At 40.2% G+C, this 24,929-nt stretch overlaps 1 protein-coding gene across 1 annotated transcript in view; it reads right to left on the reverse strand.

Moving 5' to 3' along the window:
• Positions 1-224: 224 nt before the first annotated feature.
• KIT (KIT proto-oncogene, receptor tyrosine kinase) overlaps positions 225-24,929 on the reverse strand; it is a 56,660-nt gene continuing 31,955 nt past the window's right edge. The window contains exons 8-21 of the mRNA XM_054633029.2: positions 19,942-20,056; positions 18,570-18,763; positions 16,021-16,127; positions 15,802-15,928; positions 15,439-15,543; positions 15,241-15,351; positions 13,435-13,585; positions 11,548-11,636; positions 11,067-11,194; positions 8,217-8,339; positions 4,529-4,640; positions 4,336-4,435; positions 3,594-3,699; positions 225-2,479 (exon numbers count right to left, since the gene is read on the reverse strand). Coding sequence (XP_054489004.2) covers positions 2,354-2,479; positions 3,594-3,699; positions 4,336-4,435; positions 4,529-4,640; positions 8,217-8,339; positions 11,067-11,194; positions 11,548-11,636; positions 13,435-13,585; positions 15,241-15,351; positions 15,439-15,543; positions 15,802-15,928; positions 16,021-16,127; positions 18,570-18,763; positions 19,942-20,056 — 1,694 coding nt within the window. The 3' untranslated portion in view covers positions 225-2,353. The remainder of the gene's footprint in view (positions 2,480-3,593; positions 3,700-4,335; positions 4,436-4,528; positions 4,641-8,216; positions 8,340-11,066; positions 11,195-11,547; positions 11,637-13,434; positions 13,586-15,240; positions 15,352-15,438; positions 15,544-15,801; positions 15,929-16,020; positions 16,128-18,569; positions 18,764-19,941; positions 20,057-24,929) is intronic.

Genomic DNA, 24,929 nt, shown 5'->3' on the forward strand with positions numbered 1-24,929 from the left:
AGCTGCATTGGAATTTTCAAGTATTTGTCAAGTCTCATATATTCACAGGTAAAGAACTTAGATAGCAAATAAAATTTTTTGGCATGTATTTGCAAAAGTGTTTCAGAATGCCAGACTTGACCTGTGTTTGGCCAGACACCGAGGTTTTGCTTCAACCCAGGAATTTATTAAGACTTACATGAAAATATTCAGTTTTAACATAATACACATTGTTAGCATTTGAATACATATTTACAGATTTATTTGAACTTTTCTTAACTGCAATTCTACAACTGAGCAACATATCCATAAGTGTTTCATAAACTTTCAAACACTTACATATTTATACATATAGTTTTTGCATATATATATATAAAAAAATATTTTTGAGACTCAAGGACTGAGAATAGTCAAAAGGACATTATTGCTACATTTCCATATTTACAAAAACAATGCATAAACCCATTCAAAACACCAAGCCATTGCAAAATAAGTTTCAAACCCCCCAAAATTATAAAAATATAAATTTCAAGAACGAAAAAACCCAAACCTCTTTCAGCTAAGTGTCTGTAAAGTACCGAGACATCTATAACAACTAGTTTGTCTACAGTTGCTCCAAAAGCCAACACGTTACAAAAGAGCTTTTATAGCATTAAACTGAAAATGCTCAACAACTAGTATGCATAAGAGTGCATCCAAACAAATGGCTAACTTTGGAAAGGTGCAACAGCCTAAGTAAGTTCAGTGCAAATGGCTAATTTTTTTTATTTAACTCTGAAAGACGGATTCCTGTAACAACAAACCAAATGCACAGTCACAGAAGGAGCGCGGTATTCAATATAACCCAAAATATACTACCAGCGTGTGTATTTACAATTACCTTGTATTTGGGCAGCTAGTTACACATTTGAATTGCATGTAAACTCAACCAAAATCCTGGTAAAGTAAGTAACAGAGTGCTTAAGTGCATTGTAAATAAATATGGTACTCAAGTAGTACTCTGCCTCTGAGAAATACTTCTCTCAATGCCTTTACTTATTTTTAGGGGTCAGAAACGAAGGAAAAGAACCAGCAGTGTTCCTGGTGGGAAGAAAAGGGGGTTAGAAAACACTTTTAAGCACAGCCCTGGGCTCAACAGATGCTGATCCCAAAGCTTTGTGTCTTTCAAAGAAGAATGAAAGGATTCTTTCCCTTATGCCATTTATAAATTTGGCACTTCTCAGTTAGACTCTTCTTCATTATCATCTCCGGACTACCAGAGAAACAACTTGGGGTGGAGGAGAATAGCCCTTTCCAGTTAACACTATCCAAGACTGTGGGAAAGATTCACCTGGGTAGGACAAGATAAAGAAAGGGCCCCCAGGAGAGTATTATTTTTCTCTGGTCTCCCTTAGATAAGATGACTTGTTAAATGCCTCCTCTCCCGACACACACAGTTTACTGGAAGCAGCCTTCCTCCTCTTTTCTGACCAATTTGGCAGGGCCCACCTATCTTTGGTGAACACTTTAGATGCAACTATTAGCAAAACAAATGTCAAAGTCTTTGGGCACCCCAGGCAGAGGGCCACAGAAGCAGTTCAGGTTCCATGGTGGAGTGAGACCCAGCAATGGGCAGCTTCATCCTGGCAGAGAATGCACTACCTGGTGGGAAGTAGTGCATATATCCATGGAAACAGTGCAGCTGGTCTGCAAGGGTGACAGCACAGGTGGGAAATAAAAATGAAAATCCATGCTCTTCCTCCCTTCTCCTCCGGTTTAAACCCCAGAGCTCCCAGGAGGGTTTCCAGCTGTGAAAATCAGCTTTGGAAGGGTCTTGGTTCCTTCAGCTCTTTTTCCCAGGTAAATACAGCACCCTCACTGGCCTCCAAACTATAATACCTGCCTGGGAAAGCCTTTCAGGCTTGGCTGGATGTGGAAAGGGGTTTACAAAACCATTAACTTAATACTTGTTTATTTCATAAATTCAGAAAAACAAGATTAACTAGAAAATGACTGTATGCATTCTAGGCACAGATCCAGAGACAAATCACTGCAGATTTGGTTTGATCTACAGTCATCTAATTCCACACCCTGGCTTAGGATTTCTTTTGTCGGATGTTTTTTTTCCTTCACATCTGGCTCTCTACTGCAAATACACACAATATAGCAAAATATATACAGCTTCAATTAACACTGCAATGATGCCTGTAACCGTGCTCAGCAGATTAAATTTATGTATAACAGTGCATGGTAAAGGACAGTATTACAACAACGTTTCAGCTACACAGTGGTAGTAGTGAGTAAAAGAAAGAGAAATTACTGAAGTTGTCCCTCTCTCAGCCCCTGCACAATACAAACAGCTAACACATCTGTTCTCCTCTTCTTCACATGCCACTCAAACATCTTCGCGTACCAGGAGAGGCTGAGTCGAGGAAGCACTGCTGCCCACCGAGTTAATCCTCACAGAGTGATCTGGAGCATTTCCTTGACTGGAAGGTGGGGTTGAGAAATTGGCATAAACCTGCAGAAGCCAAAGAATGGTGTCAATACTCTGCAGACTGCTCCCTTCACACATTCTTGGAGAGCATTCCTTTCTTAGCCTTTTCCCACCGTGTACTATACACTGCTGTGGAAGGGCTCCAGCTCAGGAGCTTCTTTGCAAATCAAAACAGTGTCAAAAGGTCTTGGGCTTAACTGCTGCTTTAAAGAATCATGAAGCTCAATCTCAGTTACTAAAAACACTGTAGCTTCCAACTGCATGCCAAATTTCAGCTGAGCTCAAAAAAAAAGAAATAGCTCAGGTTATTACTAAGCTCCCCCAGAAATCTCACTAATGATTCCTTCAGATTCTTGCTTTTGTTTTAGTAATGCCTGCACCTGCCAAAAATACACTACAGGATGCAATCGAACACCAGCAGCTTTCAGTTTCCTCTTTTCTCAAATTGTCAGGAAGCCATGTACTCTCTGCCCAAACAAGGCATCCAGAAAGTAAAAGAAAGCTTTATTTTTAAGTCAGGTCTAAACGTACTTTTGTAAACCCCAGTAACACACAAAGTTATGGAGAGAGATAATCCAAGTTTAGGATGTGCCTCCAGTTTTTCTTTGGACAGTTTTTTCCAGTTGCCAGCTCAGAATAAGCTTTCGCTATGGAATGGTTGAAAGAGCAGCACATACAATTTGTGACAACATACCTCCAAGGTTATGTAAATGGTATTAGGGGAGGGAAGTGAGAAGATACACAAGACTGACAAAGGCTCCACCCCTTCATCCAATGGCTTTCCTAATAAAAACTAATTATATTTATTTCTGAGATGTTTCCCAGATTAACAGATTTTTTCATAGTTTAGGGTAAGGTGAATTTATGCAGTACCGTTGCATTTTGTAATGTCAAAATTGTTGTGACAGGTCTATTGTAAGTGAGAAACATCAGTAATGCAAAAAATGTTCTGCAGCTAATAAATATTGGGTATGGGCTTAGATAGATACTGTCTAATGGAATAGCCCAAACATCATTCTTACTACCCAGACTGATGCTGAAAAGCTACATAAGTAATACCAGAAATGCAGTGCCTGGGCTCTCCTTCTCACAGCTCTAGTGTAACATCTTGCTTGAAACTGCTTAATCCATAGCTTACCCGGGGGGCATTATCTGAAAGCTGCTGCTCTATCATTTGTACAATTTGTTTAAATGTAGGTCTCCGTAAGGGATCAGCATCCCAGCAACTCTTCATTATGTCATACCTGTAAAGACACCAAAATTAAATACTGCTCATGAAGAAATCCTTAGTTCTTATCTCTCCTGCATTATTATTTGAAACAAAAGCGTTGCATCTTCTTTAAATGACTTTAAGAACAGGAATGTTGCTGCTAAGACCTGTGTTTGTGACAACAGAGAACTCACCACTAATGGGAGGCTCTGGACACAGTGTTCTTTGACAGCTTGTTAAATGCCAATCCATTTACAAAATAGTGAATTAGGAATGTCTCATAAAGAAGATCAGTAGCCAGTCCTCTTGCTGTCAGGAAGTAAAGCACAAATGCAGATGCTGTACAGTCTGGTGATACATCTCACTGACTTCTTTATCTGAAGTAAAAATGTTTAATTATGTTCTGTAATCTGTCAATAATTTATTGACAGAGAGCAGGTGCCATGACAAAGTGATCAGATGGCACAAGGCATGAGTGTATTTCATTGCTTGTAACAACACAGGCGTGTATTCTGCTAGTTAAGAGTACATGAATTATTTAAAACATGAAAAGAACTTTAAAAAATTACAATGGGGCAGAGCAATGAGCCTTAGTGCAAGAACAGAAGCTTCCCTTTCTTCACATCTTTACTGATGTTTGGATGATTGGAGGTGCTGGTTGCTCACTTACATTTCAGGTGGTGCACACTCAGGGCTGAACATCCTGTATCCTTCTTTGATCATTTTATAGAACTTGGAGTCCACAGGTATCCCTGGATAGGGGCTGCTTCCTGTTGAGAGAGCAGGTGAGCAATATGATTTCTGCCTCGACAGTAAAACCCAAAATGAAACAGATATGGAGTAAACATCTTGAAGGAGCTTACCTAAAGAAAAGAGCTCCCAAAGCAATATCCCGTAAGACCAGACGTCACTCTCAAAGGTGTAGACGCAATTGAAAATACTTTCAGGTGCCATCCACTTCACGGGAAGACGAGCCTTTCCAGGGAAGAGGGAATAAATTAAGACAGTAGATATAAGGAATAAAGAATTGACAAGGTAAAATCAACTTGTTCTGTTTTTTTAATGTGCATTAAATATTTTTAAAATCAAGAAGTATCCAACCAAAAAGAAACTTTTAGCATCTCCAAGTGCTGCATTGCTAGTGATCAATCTTTCTGTGGGTCTACCAAGCTAATACTGTTCCTGGCACTCTGATTTTCTGAATACTGTTTGACTCCTTCTGTCTAGTTAATAAAGGATATCAAGAAGTCAGAGGAAAATAATATAAATGATCATCACATGGTTACTTCAGCATGTAAGCAAGTCTACTTTGGTGGACTGGCTGGCACAGGCAGCCAAATAAGATTCACATAGTCAAGACGCTTCAAGGCTTTAGTCAATACATCTGCTTTAACTCCTCAGTCTATCTGCAAAAAAAACTAAATTCAAATTAAAGTAATATATATAAATAAATATTTTGGGCAGAAGGGTTGATCTGCTGGAAGGCTCTACAGAGGTATCTGGATAAACTGGATGAGCCAAACCAATTGTATGAGGTTCAAAAAGGCCAAGAGGTGGATTCTGCCCTTGGGTCCCAACAATCCTATGCCTTGCTACAGGCTGGGGGAAGAGTGTCTGGAAAGCTGCCCGGCAGAAAAGGACCTGGGGGTGCTGGTGACAGGGGCTGAACATGAGCCAGATGTGCCCAGGTGGCCAAGAAGGCCAATGGCATCCTGGCCTGTGTCAGCAATAGTGTGGCCAGCAGGACCAGGGCAGGGATTGTCCCCTGTGCACAGCACTGGTGAGGACACACCTTGAGTGCTGTGTCCAGTTCTGAGCCCCTCACTACAATACTGACATTTAGGTACTGGAGTGTTTCCAAAGAAAAACAACGAAGGTAATGAAGAGTCTGGAATATTAAGCCTTACAGGGAGCAGCTGAGGGATCTGGAGTCTTTTATCCCAAAGAAAAGGAGGCTGAGGGAGACCTTAGTGCTCTCTGCAGCTACCCAAAAGGAGGCTGTAGCAAGGTGGGGATCTGTCTTTTCTACACAACAAGTGACAGAAGCATAGAAAATGGCCTTGAATTGTGCCAGGGGAGGTTTGGATTGGATATTAGGAAAAATTCTTCACCAAAAGGGCTGTCAAGCATTGGAACAGGCTGCCTGGGGAAGTGATGGAGTCACCATCCCTAGACATATTTAAAGATATGTTAGATGTAGAGCTTAGAGAAATGGTTTAGAGGACTTGGTAGCGCTGGGTTAGCAGTTGGAGTGAATGATCTAAAAGGTCTTTTACCAGCTGAACAATTCTATGATTCTGTGATTTTTCATAAGTTTGGGTGGGAATGGAAAGATCCCTTATGAATGCTAACTGGAGCAGAAGAAAGGACACAGGAAGCCTTTGCATTTGCTTCCACCTTCCTCTCCCTGGTTTGCCCTTTCCTTGTCTGATTGTAGGAGCTGGTCAGACCTCTGTCCTAAACACTCCTCCTGCTTTGGAAGAAACCAGACCTCTTTCTTCCAATGATCAGAGGGCTTGAACACATCTCATATGAAGAAAGTTTGAGAGAGCTTGGGGTTATTCAGTCTGGAGAAGAGAAGGGAGACCTCATTGTGGCTTACATAAAGAGGACTTACAACAAAGATGGGAGAGAGGCTTTTTACTGGGGCCTGTGATGACTGAACAAGGAAAAATGGTTTTAAATTGAAAGGGCATGGATTTAGATTGGAAACAAGGAAAAAATTATGATGAGGATGGTGAGACACTGGAACAGGTGGTCCAGAGAGGTTGTGGATACTTCATCTGGGCAACATTTCCAACACCGGAGATGTTCAAGGTCAGACTGGATAGTGCTCTAAGCAACCTGATCTAGTGAAAGATGTCCTTGCCCATGGCAGAGGGGTTGGACTAGATGATGTTAGAAGGTCCTTCCAACCCAAACCATTCTATGATTCTGTGATTCTATCAACTCAGGAAACTTAAAGGATAACCTAGACAAATAAAACTTAGTTGCACACTTCCCTCCTAAGGTGCTGGTCTAAACTTCCTACTCCCAGGACCCTTTATGATCAGGCAGTTCTTGACCTGACCTTGAGCCTGAAAGTAGCTTGGTTACACTAAGCACTACTCAATATTTTGTCACAGCAGGCACTCGTGAATTATTTCAGTTCCTACTGCTCCCTAACCTGAACCAGTGGCTGGTACTGACATTGTTTTGAAGAAAACCAATAAACCTATCTCACAGCCTAAAGTAAGGATGCTGTAGGTACCTGAGACATCAAGGCCTGCTGGGTAACAGCACAGCAGCAGAGTTATGTCATACCTGAGGTACCATGGATTGACTGAAGCTAAGTGAGTGGCAAACCCCTTTGGTGAGAGATGCTCAGGTATGGCATTTTCTCTCTTTATCAGCTTGCCAAAGGCAGGACAGGTAAGCTTTAGTTCATGTGTTGTCAAGCCCCTAAGTAATGACCAGCCCCTCATCATTAAGATCATGGAGCCCTCAGCTGAAATGGGGACAAGGGCTGCCTTGCTGAACAGGGATCCTCTTTGAAAAACTGTGCAAGTGAAAGCATACATACTCTGAAGGCAGCAGCTGGCTGCACCTATCTGACACAGACTTAGAACACTAAGCCAGGCAGCATAAATCAGTTTGAGATGCAAAATACCTATACTTCATAAACACCTCCCCAACTTAACCACAGAGAAGCTAGATTTTCTTTTGTAGTAGGGCTCTTTTTACTGCTCTGGCACTTTAAAGGGGACTGCAAGTGCTGCCAAGGTAATCTGCATCACTTCAAAGTGCCTTTGTACCCCTCCAGAGGTTTAATAGGTACTTGTGAGGTTGGTACTCCTCTACATGGGAGGTTTTAAACTTTTCTCATCAAAATACAGTGTCTTGTTCCAACCCTATTACAGGGTTTGAACTACAGCTGCAAGCTAAAGCTGTGTTTGTTACACATACGAGGGAGGTTAGGATGTCTCTATTGAATCAGAGAAAACCAAGATGTTTTTGCCTCCCATTGATGCTCTAATCAGTAAATTCACACTTCAGTTTTCATTCTCTGAGTGCTCCCTTACAGAAAAGGAGAAGCTGTAAAACCCTGATTATTTAGATATTTTAAAAATAAACTATTTCAATAACTGACAAATAGTGCAATGCCCAGGGAAAATGTTTCCAAATAATTCCAACATTTAGGACTGTGATACTAGAGTATTTCCATGTCAAAACTAGTAATTACTTACAGAGCAGTACCTTTGAGTACATTCATGTATAATAAGAAGACTGGACATTATATTGGTGCAGCAAAAACATTTCTTTCACTACAACATGCATTTAGCTATGAGCACATATTTTCCAGTATAACAAGTATAAACTAAAAATTTTGTCAGCACATACATCTATGTCAGAATTTTCCCCGCCTAGCCAACACGGATAGATATATATATATATACACACACCAGAACTGGAAAATCCAGATTTCCATCTAACTAAAAAAGACTTTTACTTGCACAGCAAGACAACAGGAACTTACTTAACTTAAATGTATTAAGTATCATAAATACTTACATTTCCTTTGACCACGTAATTTGAGTCATTCCTTATATCTCTTGCCAGGCCAAAGTCACAGATTTTTGTAATTCGACCATGAGTTAGAAGAATATTTCTTGCGGCCAGATCCCTATGAATGCACTAAATAATAGACAAACAAACAAAACTAGTTGATAATATCCCTAACAGGCTTGGTTACATGTTTACTTTGCTATGTAACTTACTGTATTATGCATTTTAAGGCAAGCTGTAAATCACAATGAAGTCATGTGCTAATAAGCTTACTCAGATGAGTAAACATTCTGATCTCTTATCTTTACAATAATTACATCAATCCACAGTAATAAGGCTGTCTATGCATTTAGTCTAGAAAATACCAGTCGCAGTCATTGAATTTTGCAGTGTTTCACATTCTCAGCTAAAATTTAATGTTCTTTTTTCTGATTTATCAAAATCATTACTGGCTTGTTTCCTAATACAGGACAAAATAGAGGGGAAAATGTGTTTTTTTTTCCAAAATATTCCCAATATTCTCTTAAGTAGCTATTGTCATTAATATAAAAGTGCTGAAAATCTGAAAATAGGGGAAATTATGGTAACAACTTCAAAGCACACAAACACAGAAACTGAATCCTATAACAGAAATACTCATCTGGAAAAGCTGAATTATTAAGTACGTACAAGAGGTTAAGCAGACTTAAGTATTTTAAAATAGTGGAAATTCTCACATGCCACTATCTTTCAATGGATGGTCATGCATTCAGTGACCTAACCACCTTATATTCCAATTTTTACTTTAGAAGTGGGCATGTGTTGGTAACTGCACTTCCAGAAGGATGCCTGAGTTTCACAGCATCCTGTGTTCACAGAAAATCGTGGTTTTTTGTATAAAACTGTGGAGCCCATGTGTGTTTGTTAGAGAACAGAGGTGATTCTCTAACTAAATGATTTCTTCTTTCATCTGGAAAGAAGAGTATTAAGCTTCAGCTTTACTCATGGTATTTACCATGCAGGCCACAGCTGTCTAAAATATAACTGAAGACAGTTCAATTTTTCTCTTTTTCTTTGAAATACAGAACTTTTGGAATTTCTAGCCAAAAAATGACCAAAAATATCAAAAGTTATGAAAAATAAGCTGAGAAAGTAACCGCAGATTGCACAAGTAACTTAATTTCTCTCTCTTTAGCACGCTTACATGAAGAATGACTTTTAATAGTTCCACTGTTTTGGTAGACTCTTGTTCACCTCTGTGTACAATGCCTTCTGCACTTTGCATATGTGAAGCTGTCATTCAGTACTGAAGCAGTAAGGCAAAGGAGCTGCCAAGAGTCAGTATGGCTCTGCCTTGTTCCTCCACAACCAGTGCAGTTTGCATTGAATAGAGACTTTGTCCAAGGGAGGAAGCTCTGACGAAGGCACCCGAGTGCTTAAGGCAGTTGCCCTCCCAGAACAAGCTCCTATCCTGACTCCTGCACAGCCTTCAGAACTTGTGGAAGAGCAGCTGGGCACTCTGCGTGCTGGTGCTCATGGACCCTCCTGCCTCAAGGATGTGAGGCAACCTGAGGCACCTTATCTACCAGCCCACAGCAGTCTGCATTAACTAATTTAACTGCTGGAGCCCAAAGAGCGTAAGTATACAACAACTAAAGAGACCAGTAACACATTAGTGCACTGCAGTTTAATTCTGTGATATAGGTGTTAACTCAGCACTGCCAAAGCGATACTGCACATTACCTCCCATCCTCAAGGTGAGGTGATGTTACATTCTTTACTGCCTTTGCTATTTGATGCCACTGTGTCCGTAAAAATGGAAGGACTATAAAGAAAAAGTCACCAGGAATGATACAAGGTGGATCCAGAGGCTACTCTTTAGGAAAACAGAATACAAAATGAGTGTGCTAAGCACTGCATGTCCTCAACAGTGAAGGATGCAGGAGTGTGGTGAATCTGTGTTTCATTTGTAATATGTTTGCATGTCAGGCCTGTTTTGAATGTGTTGATAGATGAAAAATAAACTAAGGGAAGCTTATGCTTTGGTTTGAAAGAAGGAGCAGTGGGAGAAAAACAACAAGTGCAAAAGCAAGTTTTAACGTGCACTTTCCTCAGAGCAGAATTTGAGATACATTTCCCAATAGTAACACAGGACTCCAGGATTGTCCTCCTTTCCTTGAATTGCCTAAGTTTGGTTTTGCACTTTATTTAAGGTGCATCTGTAGTAGCTACATTAGTTATAATGTTTACATGTTAAATGGCACTTTTGCAATAAAATGCAAGAATAACCACAGGGAGATACTAATTATGCTGTGCTTAAGACTTCTTTATAAATCCCCTTCTATTATGCAATACCTCTCCTATGAAACCCAGAGGAATGTCTATTATGTTCAGTGTAGACAATGAAGATTTTTTGGGGGTCTCTAAGCTGATCTTATCTTTCCAGAAAACTAAAAATCAAGACATCTCCTGTGAATTAAGCCATGCTTACAAAAAGAGCACACAATGTGATACCTCCCCTGTTTAAGGCAGTATTCTGCATGAGAGAAGCAGCAAGTGCAGTGCTGTTTAAAACTCATGCAAATAGATACCTTTGCACTCATTCTACTACCCTCAGCAGTGGATATACAACAACACTGCTTCACATTGACCTCTGTTTTAGGGGGTATAAAACATCACTTTTGGCCAATAAGCACTGTACTTAACTCCAACACCATGTAAAGCTTCAGGTATGAGAGGGAGCCTATCAGTTTGCAGTGCTTGTTGAAAAGACCATAGAAATATTCAACATTTAAACACACAGATCACATTAAAACACTGAAAGTGACAAAAAAAAATCTACTGATTCTGTCCATCTCTGAAAAATTCTTAACTTACATTTTTGGAGGCAAGGAAGCTCATGCCCTTTGCCACCTGGTAAGAAAAACTTAGCAGATCTTCTACATCTAAAGCAAGTTCATCATCTTCCGGCATAGAAAGAGTAACATCCTGATCAGTGTAGGATCCTACACAATGTAAACAACAACAGCTTTTGAGTTAAGCGAGTGTAATCATGTAGAAATCATGCAGAGTTGTTTTGACATTAAACAAAACAGTAATTTTAGTAAGTACCAGTCTAGAATCACATAAATAGCCCATCACCAAAAAGGAAAAATAATCCTGATACTCCATTTAAGTGTGAAGAAATACAGGACACCGTAATTTAGCATATTGTTCTTTTTCAAGCCTTCTCACATCAATTACTGAATTTTAACTGTCCCCACTCACAAAAGACAAATATGCTAAAACTGAACAAATCCATGAAGTCTGTCTTCCTGCACTCCTATCAGCAAACAGAATTCCTTGTCACTGAACTCACCAGACTTCACAGGTCGTTTTTTGTCAGCCTTTGGTGGGACTGCATATGACACTCCTGGTTTCATGTCCATGTACTCATTGGCAACATCACTGTAGAGGCAGCAGAACAAAAGAAACATAGTTTAGTGATAAAGATCTCAAAAGCTATCCAAACAAAAAGCCAACATCAGGCCAACCTTCTGAATAACTGATTTACAGATGATCAGTTGACTGGAAATTTGTGGATGTGTGAAAAAAATGAGGAAATGCCTGTACAGAAAGAGAGGTTTGTTGGTACAGTTAATGGCACACCTCAAAGTTTGGAGTTTGGCTCAGGTGAGTAAACAAAACCATTCACATAAATACTGTTTATACAGACTTCATTCTCTTTATATTACCATCCAGATGTTTCACAGGATCTGCTAGTGCTTCCTTTTTCTGCTTAGGCCAACTTCTACCAGACTATTTCAGCAGTTCAATTGGCAATTGAAATGCAGAAGACAAAAGGTAAAAAATGTTAAATTCAGAAATTCCCAAGTTCCATAGGGGATTCATATGTATTTCAAAAGATCAGCCAAGTCTTGGGACCGCCATCTGCTAGATTCTTTTAAGTTTAAATTTTCTTATTGCTATATATAATTCAAATGTACAGATTTTCATTACTATATGGTTTATAAATACAGTTTAGGCACCTTTGGAAATGATGGATGTACTTTGGCATTTTTCACTTCATTACCATTAGAATTCATATACTTCCTTAGCCTGAAACATCTGCTTAGTTTAAGGACAGTAAATGCAACCACAGAGCTAACATGGGAAGGAGCAATGAGATCACCAATAGCTTTAATTACCACCAGAAACACATCTGACACATTCAGCAGCAGTAAATACTAACACGAGAATCTTGTAAATACTCTGCTGTTAATAAGTCAGTTTACAATTTGCCATTTGTAAACTCATTTTACAATAACTCAATATGCTTAAACAGCACAATCCCTTCACTGAACAGAGAGCACACCTCCAATGGCAAATTACAGCCTTATGTTCATCACCCCAGTGGTCTCAACCTCTCTGGGGCATCCCCAGCTACCCATTTATTGCCATGGCACAAACAGCTTCACCAGTACTATGCCTTGCTGGGATAAAGAACTTTTCCAGCTCCTTGGGTCCGCCTGCTTCTTTTGCGACTGCCAACACAAAGTAACGGGCCCACTGGGGCAATAAAAAGACTAAAATTTAGAATGGGCAGATATTTTAATGGCCCGAGGGTTTTGGTAAGCTGTCTCTCACTTTGCAAACGGAAGGAAATCTGCTTGGAAACGCCCTTGGAAAGAACTCTGGGATGGTATATAAAACACAGCAGTTAAAAATATACAGGAGAATTAAGTACAAGAGCAATCTCAGAGCCATGACACAGGTTGTTTCACCACAAAATGCAGTGAGCTGTCAGTGGCAGCCTGCTGCTGACATTTTAAGACACTGGTTTGATTTTTTAAAAAGTCATTTCTGAAGGCAGGAATTTGGGAGAACTCAGGGTACTAATGGCCTGACACTGGGGAAATTGTCATTCAAAGTGCCAAATAAGCACTACCAAAGTTTAATAGCAATAAACATAAATATGTACAAAAAATTGGAACCAAGGAGGTGCATGAAATAACTGCAGAAAATTTGATAAAGAAGAAAAACAAAGAGCACATACAATCCACTCTGTATATAATGACACTCTGTTGGAATAAACCACCCCCTGAACAAATAGCCTCTTAATTAAATTGTTTTCTTGTGCAGCAGAGAATCTTCAAAGCCTACTGCATTAAATGTTTCTCCACACCTCTTATCCCTAATAAACTTTGAGTTCTCCTCCTTCCCTATCTTCTAAAAACACAAGTACATTTCAGCAGGTCATACTTACGCTGCAGGCTCTGACTGATGCAAAAGGTTCTCATAAACAGCTGCATCTGCATGTTCTTCATGTTTTGGACAAATAAATGAATCTCGTTTCCGTCTCAGAAAATTCAAAAGATCACCATAACAGCAATATTCTGTAATGACCAGAGTGGGCCCTGTAGATGCATGTAAGGTTTAGAAAGCTGGTGAGTATTGTTTTTAAAGCAGAAAACCTTACATAAAGCTAGCATTCAGTGAAGCACACAGGCTGGACTATTAAAAAATCACACTGTCTAGCACTGTCTAGACTTGAAAAGTTATAGAAAAGTAACCCAGCATCCTCCCTTTCACAGATGAACAACTATGGTCCAGCTAAAGCTGTGTCCCAATTAATGTTCTGCCCCTCAACAGCATAGGATTGTATAAAAATTAAACAAATAAGTCTTTTTCTCTTTTTTCATGTGATAATGTTTCTGGCCAGACACATCTGTTTGATTTTGCTCACTTCCTGAAGGAAGTTATTTGTTCCAAACGTTAAGAGTAACTCAAGCTTCAAACATTAATCCTTTTGATTCACTTCTGTTTACAGTAGAGCTTCACACTCCTTCAGTAATGTTTTGGAAATGATGTAGAGTGTTATATTCTGCCGTATAATAGGAAAAATCATTCAAACAGAACAGCCCGCTGCCACAGAAAACTACATTGCACGAGGTCTTAGAATATTAAAATGAAATCAGAAAAGGGAATCAAGTCATCTTCAGCATCGATGTTTATAGATCAAATATATGTCTTTTGAGTGAATGACTCCAGCTACGGCCCTTGAATATGTAATTACACTGCCTGTTATTTCATCTCTAAGTTTACTCTGTACCATCATTTCCTAACCTCACTGGCTTATTTCCATTTTTCTGAAGTTAAAAATTACAGCTTTCACAATAGCAAAAGAAGTGTTTGTGGTGTGATTTTCTTACAGACACCACATTTTTTTCCACTAAGAGAGATATGCATTCGGGCCCATGAGTCGGCTTAGTTGGATGCTTGAACAAAACTGTTTCATCCTGTTTTTAAATCATTAATTGTGAGAAATGTTTTGCCTTTGTCTAAAACTATGAATTTTTACAAGATTCTTTTCTTTGAAAAATGTGTAAGAATCAATGCCATCTTTCATATTAAAATGCATACAAAATAAATATACAAGTTTCTATCACTCTATTGACACTTCAGGAGGTTTTGTAGCTGTAAGTTTTGTAGTTTTATTGTGTAAGAAAACAAACTTATGAAGTTAATACTAAATATAAAACATTGTAGTTGTGCAATGCTTTTTTTGGAAAATTACTTTTCTCAACTTTCTGTTGCTTAGAATTTGTACTTTTAGTGGTGCCTTGACAGATACACTTGCAGTTTAAACAGAAGGCTGGAAGACTAGACAAGACAAGCCTGTTGACTTCACCTTGGATACCAACAAGGAACCACTTCTCATTAATGAGGAACAGTGTGGTGGAGGTGAAAATTTATACCGTACGTTTTGTTATCTCTCAAGAAGAAAGCACCCAACGGTTCACATGAAAGAGAATAAAAGCAACCTTCCTGTTTAGCTGCAGCTACATTGGTCTTACTACTGTTTTTATGATGAGCCTAAAATCTAGATTCAGTAAATCACAGGTGATAATCATGACGATCTGCAACCCATCTAAGCATGAAATGTAAGATTTTAAGATGAAATTTATAATTTCTACACTTCTAACTGCACCTGGGATTCTTCCTCAAAAAGTTCACCCTCCTGGCAATTAAAAAAGAACAGAAATAATCAATAATCTGCAGATAACCCCACCTCCAATAGTGCAAGCTCCAAGCAGATTCACGATATTAATGTGGTTTCCAAGGTAACTCAGCACTTTGAGCTCTGACATCAAGGCTTCTCTCTCCGTTAAATGGGCACTGGCTGCAAGGCAAAGCACAGCGCTCAGTACACAACACACCAACCAGATTGAAGAGAGAAAACACGGTGTAATATACTACAGCAACTTACTTTTCAACATCTTTACTGCTACCGTCATAGCAGCATCAGACTTAAATAAACCATAAGCAGTGGCTTCAACAACTTTCCCAAAAGCTCCAGCGCCAAGGGTTTTACCTAATAAAGCAAACAAAATACTCTGTAACAACTTTGAGTACTTCCTCCTGTACGGCTCAACATTTTATTTTATTATATCAAGGAAGCTATTGCAGACATGTCTGCTTGCCTTTTGTCCCAAGGCAAGAATGAGCAATTATCACTATCTGCATTATTGTGCAACAACTTTGTGACAAAACCCTGCTGTGTTTTACCAAGGTCTCATATGAGACCTGAAGGTTCCACCTTGCAGATGAAGTTAAATAAATCTAAACTAACCAAAACTTAAACGGTTTCTAGGAAATTCCCACTTGTGATCATAAGGAAGTTGTGTTGGATCTATGTAAACATAGTTGTTTCCATTTATTTCTTCAACAACTTTCCACTGAACTTCGTACTTGGGTTTCTGGAAAAGAAAGAGAACTGATGTTACTACTGAAGACTCAGCAAGTAGCTCATACACTTTTTTAATTTGGGCAAAGGGGCTTCTGATTTTACCTGCAAATATATGTACACCAAAATCATGACTATGATGCACATCAGTCCTGCAGCAACTCCAAATGCAGTTAGTAAAGGGGTGAAAAGGGTATGTGTACGGATTTGCTCTGAAAAGAAACAGAAAATTCTCCTAAAAATACTGGACAAGAAAAACTAAATTAAAAAGATGCAGGTGAAAACCTTTCCTTGTCTCTTCTTTTTGAAATACAGTTTGGGGTTTTGACTTTCCCAGATGTGCTCCAGGTTTATCAGCATGTCCTTCCTGAATGAGCTGTGGGAGACGGAGCTGGCACAGAAACCATGCAGTTCGATGCCTTTGGAGTCTCAGATTCATTCATTCAGGAGGTTTGGCACTAAGATCAGTTAATGCAAGGGGTTTGCATGATCTCAATGAAGTTAGGTTAAAGAAAGAAGCTTTTATCTGAAGTCCTAATTTCTTCTCCTCCCCTTTGCCCCCCACCTAAGCATGATCACTACAGCACAGTCTTTACAAGGAGAGGTTGTGCCAAGTAGTGAAGAAATACCATTCTACTACAACCCATCTGCCCCAAATCTGGTGTATTTATGTCATGGTTTGACACTGGCACAATGCCAGTGCCCCCATGAAGATACCTTCTCCCTGGTAGCTGCTGTGAGATGTGACCAGGAATAAGCAAAGCAGGTTCTTACTTAGGGAAGAAAGAAAACAAAACTTTATTAACTACTCTACAACTAGAGATAAAAGGAACACACACAGGGAAAATGAAAACCTTACAAATACATTTCCTCCTCCCCCCACCAAATTTCCAATACAATGCATCTATTCCTCAAATCACCAACTCTTAGTCCAGCACCACTCTTCAAACAATCAATCCTCAGTTCATCAAGAGGAGAGGAGTCCTTCTTGTACCATGGGCTTCCCCTGGAAACACAATCGAAGCCTCATGTGTTTCTGTGTCACTCGTGGCACCGCCCGGAGTACATCTGCCATCGTGACCTCTTCCTTTCCATGTCCAGTGCTCTCACCACTGAACATGGACCAGAGCTGCTTCTAGGGTTGTCTTTTTTAAGGATGCTCTGTCCTGATCCAAAAAAGGCACAGTCTCTCCTTTGGGACACCTGTCCCCACAATCTCTCCTTTGGGACACCTGTCCCCCCCATATTTTTCACCCCCTGGGGCCGAGGGGCACCAACACTGAACCCTCTTGGTTCTGTGGCCATTGCCTCCCCCTAGAATGCAGTCTCTGTGTCACAAGGAACTTGGGTCTGTCCATGGCTGTACAAAAAGAGTCCAGCAAAAGCCACTCTGTCATCTCTTCCCACTAAGATTCTTCTCTATTCTTCCACTATTTCTCACTCACCCAGAACTCTCTCACACTTGCACATTCCTTCCTCATCTTCCACTCTATCTTCTAGGAGAGGTCAATGATCTGTAAAGTTCTCATTTTCCAAAAAGGGGTTAAAAGCTCCTACAAGCGGCCGGCTGAACCCTTCCTTCTTCTCCGTCCCAGCCGTGCTGCCGGCACAGGCCCATGTTTATCCAGTTTCAAGGTTACAGTCTCAGGCAGCAGCTCTTTCTCTCTCTCTCTCTCTCTGTGTCTCTCAGGGGGGGCTGCCCGATGGCTCCCGGTGTCTCTCTCTCTCTCTCTCTCTCTCTTCCACCCTTCCACCCCCGGGCTCAGGCTCAGGCCTACCTCACCCGGCCACATGGCTTTCCCCTCCCCCTGCCCAGCCAGCAGCTGGGCCGGGGCAGAGACCCGAACTCTTTCCCGCCAGAAACCCAAAAGGCCCTCCCAGGGGAGAGCTCTGCTTTTAACCCCCTGTTCTCAGAGGCAGATCCATGTCCTAATGGCCAGGTTAAATGCCAATATTAAAGCCTGAATATCCATTGACCCAAAACACAGCATCCCAAAAAACACATTTCCTGTCAAACCACCACAATTTATTTGTATGTTATATCTGGGTATAATAGAAAAAAAAAAAAAAGAAGCAGAACATTTGGTTTTGCAAAGAAGAGTACAGCTTTACAAACACATTTCAAATCATCTATGTTCTAGTGGGTTTTTCTTCTCCCCCACAAACCTACAAATGCCACTACAAAACTCATAAGCCCTTTTGCAGTACGGTGTTGTTACTTCTTTTATAGCAGCAGGACACTAAGGCTCCAGGCGAGTTGGGGACTGCATTTTTCCTGAGACATTGTAAAAACCTAAAATAAAATGCAATCTTTCTTTGAAAAAAGAAGCGATGGCCTAAATAGTCAAAACAGAAAAACAGGAAAACAGGAAAAAGGGAGAGAGAGGGGGAAAGCCAAGGTAATGCTGTAGGTGGTTTTCCTCTGTGTTGCACAGACAGAAAAAACCACCTACCTACTGCACTGCAGAACAGGTGCCATAAAAAGTACCACAATAGCCACTGAGAAATTAAAGCAAGACTTAGACAGGCAGAACATGCGCTGTAGTATGTTATGATGTCCTCAGCCACAGTACTGTAACCTTCTTACAGCTAAACCACTTAAAATCCTTTTCCAGAAAGAGCCACACACGACCCAGCGGTTCTGTGGCCGTTACCTTTAATAGCAAAGTTGAAGAAAGCAGAGCTCCTGTCCCCGTTGCTGGAGGCCTCACAGCACACGGTGCCGGTGCTCCTGAACATGCTGGCGTTAATGGTGCTTTCAACCAGGATCCGCTCAAATGATGGGGCTGACGAGTTCGTGTAACCAATTTTGACATCCATGGGGGATATTGTCGGTGAATCAAAACACCTGGAGAAACAATACTGATAGTTACCTGCAATGGATTGCTACCTGAGTGCCAGACCAACAGAGAACTGAACAACTCTGGTCCACAAAGAGTTTCAGCTGAAGATCTAAACCCTGAAACAGCCTTCTCACGGTGACTCGTGTCTTGTATGTAGCGGGAGAAATGGATACATACACTTAGCCTGGCCCAACTGGAGACCATGAGGTCTTTGCATTTGCTTTTGGTTAGACATACCTACAGGTCTGTAACTTCTCTATGGGTTTTATACCATTCAACATACATTTTTAATTTCATTATCAAGCAGTTGTGGTCTATTACCCACTTCTGAAAATGTTCCCCAAGAATCATCTTATTACAGCACAAAAGAAGTCCATGATGTACATGAACACCATGAAGCTTATATGTAGTCAGAAAACAGCCAGTTCTTTTCTCTCAAGGTGTTGCTTCTCCTTCATATGTCACATATTTACTACACGAACACACATTTAAGATTTTAAAAAAATGAACTATTTGAAATCATTAAGGAAATAACAATTATTTCAGACATTAAAAAAATTACACCAGTGGGAAGGAGACCCATTACTTGCTAGTATGATATAACCATGGGGCAAGTCAAGCAAAACCTTAAAACTTGCTTCACAAATGCTCACTCACTTCACAGTGAAATTCTACAATCTTCTTATAAACACCCGGTTTTAAAAATATCCAACTTCATTCATAACAACACTGGACTTGTTTACTTGTCATATGTTTCATGTGAACAGAAATCTAATTACATTATGCCTGGAAAAATTACTTCATTACACAGTAAAACAAATTATAACAGCCATATTCAGAAGTGATTCTGTGATTGCCATTCTGTGAAATTGCATATAGAACATGTGTCATCTGGGGCCAAGCTGATAAAAGCCATAGCTAGCTTGCAGCAGAAACTTTATCTTTTACTTTTACACAGCAAGTGTTGGTTATTCCCCTTTCAAGGACAGAATACAAAGGAGAAAAATGAAATGTATCCCTGCATTCTTGCAAAATTCTGCAAATAATGCAATGCCAAAAAGGATGAAAACCACGATGCAACATTTGAATGTAACCAAGTCATTTCATTTTCTTAATTTGTAGTTAGCAATTGGATGTGTTGCACCTAAAACAACCTTTGGAGACTTTTGTTTACTTAACTTACCTCTGCTCAGTTCCTGGGCAAAAATACCAGTATATGGTAGGGGCTGGGAATCCAGCAGCTACACACTGGAGAACACCATTGCTAAGTATATCCAGAGTGAGAATCTCAGGCTTTGCTGCAATAAAGAAAAGCAATAGTCATCCACTAGGGGAACACAGAATATACACTGTTATTTGCTCTTCCACCAGCAACCTGTGTGCCTCGTAATCCATGCAATCACTCGGTGAGCAAGACCTTCTTATGCTCAAGGCTGTCTGGGTCTGAACTGGTGTCCTGCAAAAATCTAACATCTGTGAAAATATTAACTCTTACACTGAATGCTTGGGCTGGACATTAGAAGAATACCTCATCTCCCCTGAGTATTTGATTTGATGAAGGATCCTAAACCACCAAAGCTAAGAGCTTAAACAACCCAAAGAAGTGTGTGCTTAGAACAACAGTAAAGTTCCCATTCCTGCACAGTGTGACTTTACCCGTCTGTAAAAAAGACAGTTTCTCCACAGTTAAAAGTGTACTAAATCTGTCAAACCACATCCCTCTTACATCTGCCCTGTGTATTCAATATTACCACTGCATCCAGGAAAGGAAATACAATGCAAGGCAACCAGTGCAAACCTCCCAACAGAGGACATGCATCCCTCTAAGATACTGAACTGCCCAACTGCCTGATTCCTGAAACACTGCAGGTAGAGGAAGCCAACACTGGGCTGAAGGTATTACCTTTCCAAATGAGAATTTGTGATTGCTCTGGTAGTTTAGAAAGCAATTAATCCAGCCAATGCCTTCAGTCACATCCTGCACAGGAGTTAGTCCTGCAGTTGGTTTAGGAGCCCCTGTTTCAAGTATGGCAGGAAACCAGTGCAGTCAGGTGGACTTCAGAGTCATTAGTCCAGTGTCATAGGCTTCAGCTAAGAGTACCACCAACACAGCAAGGTTTTTTCTCCTGATGAAACTGAAACCTTACTTCCCTTAACAACCTTAGCTTCCTTGCAAAATCACCCAAACAGAAGTTAATGAAAGAAACTATGAAAGATTACATTGCAATGATTCTGCTCACCTGACAGATACAAGTTAAAGAGCTCATTATCAGTTAATACGGCTTTACAGAAATGTAAGATGAACTCCTAATTCTAGGAAGTAGTGAAGCTCTATAGGCTGCAGTGGGAAAACACAGATTTATTTAAGATGATACCCATGCACAAAGACTGCACAGCGTTAGTTTTTAATGAATATTCTACTCTCTGATTAAATTGGAGTCAACAAAGCACACGTATATTCTCAATCACATACCACCTCCTCGTGACTCATGTTACAAGAACTGAATGTTCTTTCATTTCTAAATCCGCATGTTGTGTTTTATACAAAACACCAAGAACCAAACATTGTTGCAAAATGTTGAGACTGATTTTCAGCATTACTCATTTGGTGAAGAACTTTCTAAAAGCACACAGCATCTCACCCAGCCTCAGTGCTCACAGAACACATGTAATTCACATTTCTGAAGTTCCAATCAAAATGGCTGGATTGTGAAATTGTAGTTAGCTAAACTACAACCCATGTGCTATTTATTTAGGTATATGCTGTGTTTTAGGCAACATTACAGCACAATCTAACTCAAGAAATGAGAGAAATGAGAAGTCAAATATAAGAGGCATCTGTGCATTAAGCCATGGAAAAAGTACTGTGCCAGAGCTGGTCTCCATGTAACATCTGAGGCTGAATGAGGGAAACAAAAATGCCCATACTAGTTAGGCTCTTTCCACTGTAAAAACCTAGCACAACAAACGCCTGTCTACATGGCCACGAGCCCACATGGACTCACCCTGCATGAGTGAGGAGATGAGAGGCTCTGCAGCCCAGGCAGAGCGGTCCAGCCTTGCTGCCATGGGAAGCTGAGCTGCAGCAGCCTCTGAGAAGTGCTGACCTAAGAGAAGCTCTGCCTGTCATGTGCCTAGTGAAGCACTTTGATGTGGCAATTAGCACGATCAGCCTCTCCCCACCAGCACTGAGGGCTCCCAAGCCCCTCTGGCTCAGAGATATTAAGGGATGCATTTCACTTGAGGCAGCAAAGAGCCCCTCACACCAGTACCCAAGGGGACTGAGACAGCTGCTACCACAATCACCACTGGCTGCTCCTTTGCCAGCTCAGGCCATGCATCTCAGCACCTGCAGCCCCTTCTGGCAGCCAGAGAACCTTCCTCAACCACCAGTGTAAGTACTTCAGGGGATGCTGGAGCAAAGATGGACTGGCTTTTGCAAACAGATGCATGCCACGCTGTCACCACGCATCTTCTTTTTAAAAGGGATTTTACTGTGCTAGATTTTATGACTTGCACTGCCTAATTACCCCTCCTGCTATCAGACTCCTAATGACTAGATGCTGCTAACTGTTCTGACTTTAACCCCTTAAATATTTAACATTTTATTATATTGCTCAGCATATATACATACTGCCTTCTGTAATCAGGCATTAAATGTCTTAAACTTCTAATTTCACTAAGTTTATTAATTGCTTTTCAATTTCTATTAGTGTTGATTCTGAATATATGAAAGATGACTTATAAGAGGTCACTTCTATTTTAATTCAATGTTCTGTATAATGGAATTCTGCACTTAATTGCTTTCTATTGCCAGTTTCCCTTCCTTCATTGTTAATGAAGTAAATGTCTAAAAAGTAACACTAAATAGGTATTGTCAGTCATCCCAGACAAAAAGAGAACTTTTTCCTGCTGGAGCTACATTTTCTGGATTGTAACAAATCTTTTTACAACATCATGGTGATTCCTCATGGTTCACTGCATAGTCCAATGACAGGAAAACAACTGAGCATGGCTTCATGGGATATATAATACCATGACCAGTTTTCTCTTTGCAGCAGGAGCTCTAACTGCATAGATAATGTTTTGTTGACTATAATTAAGCTGAGATATTATTTTGCACTAAATTCAGTTAATAGTTGGAAGATCCCCCTGCTAATTGCTAGATACACAATACCTTGCCACTCTGGAGATTTCCACAGTTTCTTAATTGTAATTGAGTACAGTATGCTGCTTGTCAAGCTGTAATTTTCTTTTTGGCTCCTAATTTTAGAGCTGCTTACCTCTATGCATTTATTATGAATTACTACACAATTTTAAAAGCAATTTAGTATTGTTTCAGATTGGCATATGCAATTGGTAAATATGTTTAAATCCAAGCCAAGTACTTCTGCACTGGGTTTATCATTTCTTTTAGCAAATGCTTCAGCATCTGTATTTGTTTACGTGAAGACATTCTCCTGATTATGAATCCTGTTTTACCTGTTTGGTTATTTTCTGCTGATTACATGCCCAAGCCAGACATGTAAACATCACGAGCTACATCTAAGCAATTTATGCAAAATCTCTGACAAGAATGTCAGGTGAGGACACATCATTAGATCAGGATCTGACCCACCCACACATGACTCACCTTTGGCAGTTACTCTGATATGTCAAATAATATGGTACGTTGTCATGCAGTTTGTGTTTCACAGCTAAATGATGAGCATTTTACAAGCCAGCAAAATCTCCTTTTCTAGGGATTGCTGTTGTTAAAAACAACCCCTAGAAAGACCAATATATTGCTCTCTCTTTTTCAAAATGAAGAAATGTTTACAGGAGCTTAGTCAAAATGCCAAAAGAAACTTTTTGAGTCAAGTGCATCAAATCCAATTGCTCCAGCCATGGCTGCAATCCACCCAGGGCCACAGTGCACAACAGCGTGGGCTCTATGGGACTGCTTATGCATCCTCACAGCATCCCAAGACTGATCTTGCTACTTACAAGACCACTAGTTAAAGAAGGAAAAAGACTAGAAGGCTGCCAGTATGGACAAACCATTTAGAAGAACAAAAGCGTCTGTACTCCTTCTTGCTTTGTCCATTCCACTTCTCTATTCTCTATTCTCTCTTCCTGGTCTGGTTTCCTAACCATAAACCACAGGAATTTTCAGCTTTTATTAAGTAGCACATGCCTCAAAAGCAGCAACATGGAGATCTGCATTGAGAACTGACACCTGACGATGCCAAAACTGTGAAATAGTGGTTTTTTAGTTCTTGTGCCCAGAGTATAGGCAACCTCCCAGAGTATAGGCAATTTCTCCCATTCCTTCAGAGAAATCAAAACTTCTGGCTCAACGTTTTGTTCCATTAATCTTTGAAACACTAGAAGTATCCCTCATGACTGTGACCCATGCTCACTCACTGAAACAAAGGAGATCTGAGATCACCAGTGGCCTCATCTCAGAGCTAGGAAACAGAAGGCACAATGCAAGTGTCAACATTCATAATGAAGGAAGAAATACCATGTTCTGAAAGGAGCCCAAGTGACATTTCTAGATCCAAACTACTGCTAATAGAGATGCTACAAATGTTGATCTTCAATGATAAATGAGAAGAATTCAGAAATTAACAGCAAGGACTTGATGCATTTGTGGAAGGCTTGACAATCCTCTGCATAAAACTGTGCTTGAAAAGGGACACATTGCTGCCTAAGCATAGCAGCAACACAAAACTGCATTTGCAGCACATCCACTTACTTTCAATACAGTTCTTCCTGCTGGGCTCAAAGTCCCTCTTGGTTTAATTTTCCTTAAGCCTGGCCTTTAGCAGCAGCCAATATTTGTCAGCTGAGCGCATGAAATGTTCTTAGAGGATGGCTCTGCTAAGCACAGGGTTTTCTGAAGGTTTCATTGAATTAATTTTGAAGTTCAGCTTTTGTCTTGAAGAATGCTATTTGGAACTGAGGCCAGTGCTGTCTTAACAAGCATGTCCCAAAGATGACAACAAACACATTTGTAAAGCTATGCAGATTTCTCTAAAACAATGGTGATTTATACTATTATACAGAAGTACTTAGATGCCAAAAGGCATCTAAATGTGAGTAATTCTCCTGACAAGCTTTCAAACTCTGCATCCAACTCAAACAAATTAAGAACAATTAAAAGCTTAACTTGGTTGCCAAAAATGC

The sequence above is a fragment of the Agelaius phoeniceus genome, chromosome 4 (assembly GCF_051311805.1).
Source record: "Agelaius phoeniceus isolate bAgePho1 chromosome 4, bAgePho1.hap1, whole genome shotgun sequence".
Taxonomy (NCBI): Eukaryota; Metazoa; Chordata; class Aves; order Passeriformes; family Icteridae; genus Agelaius; species Agelaius phoeniceus.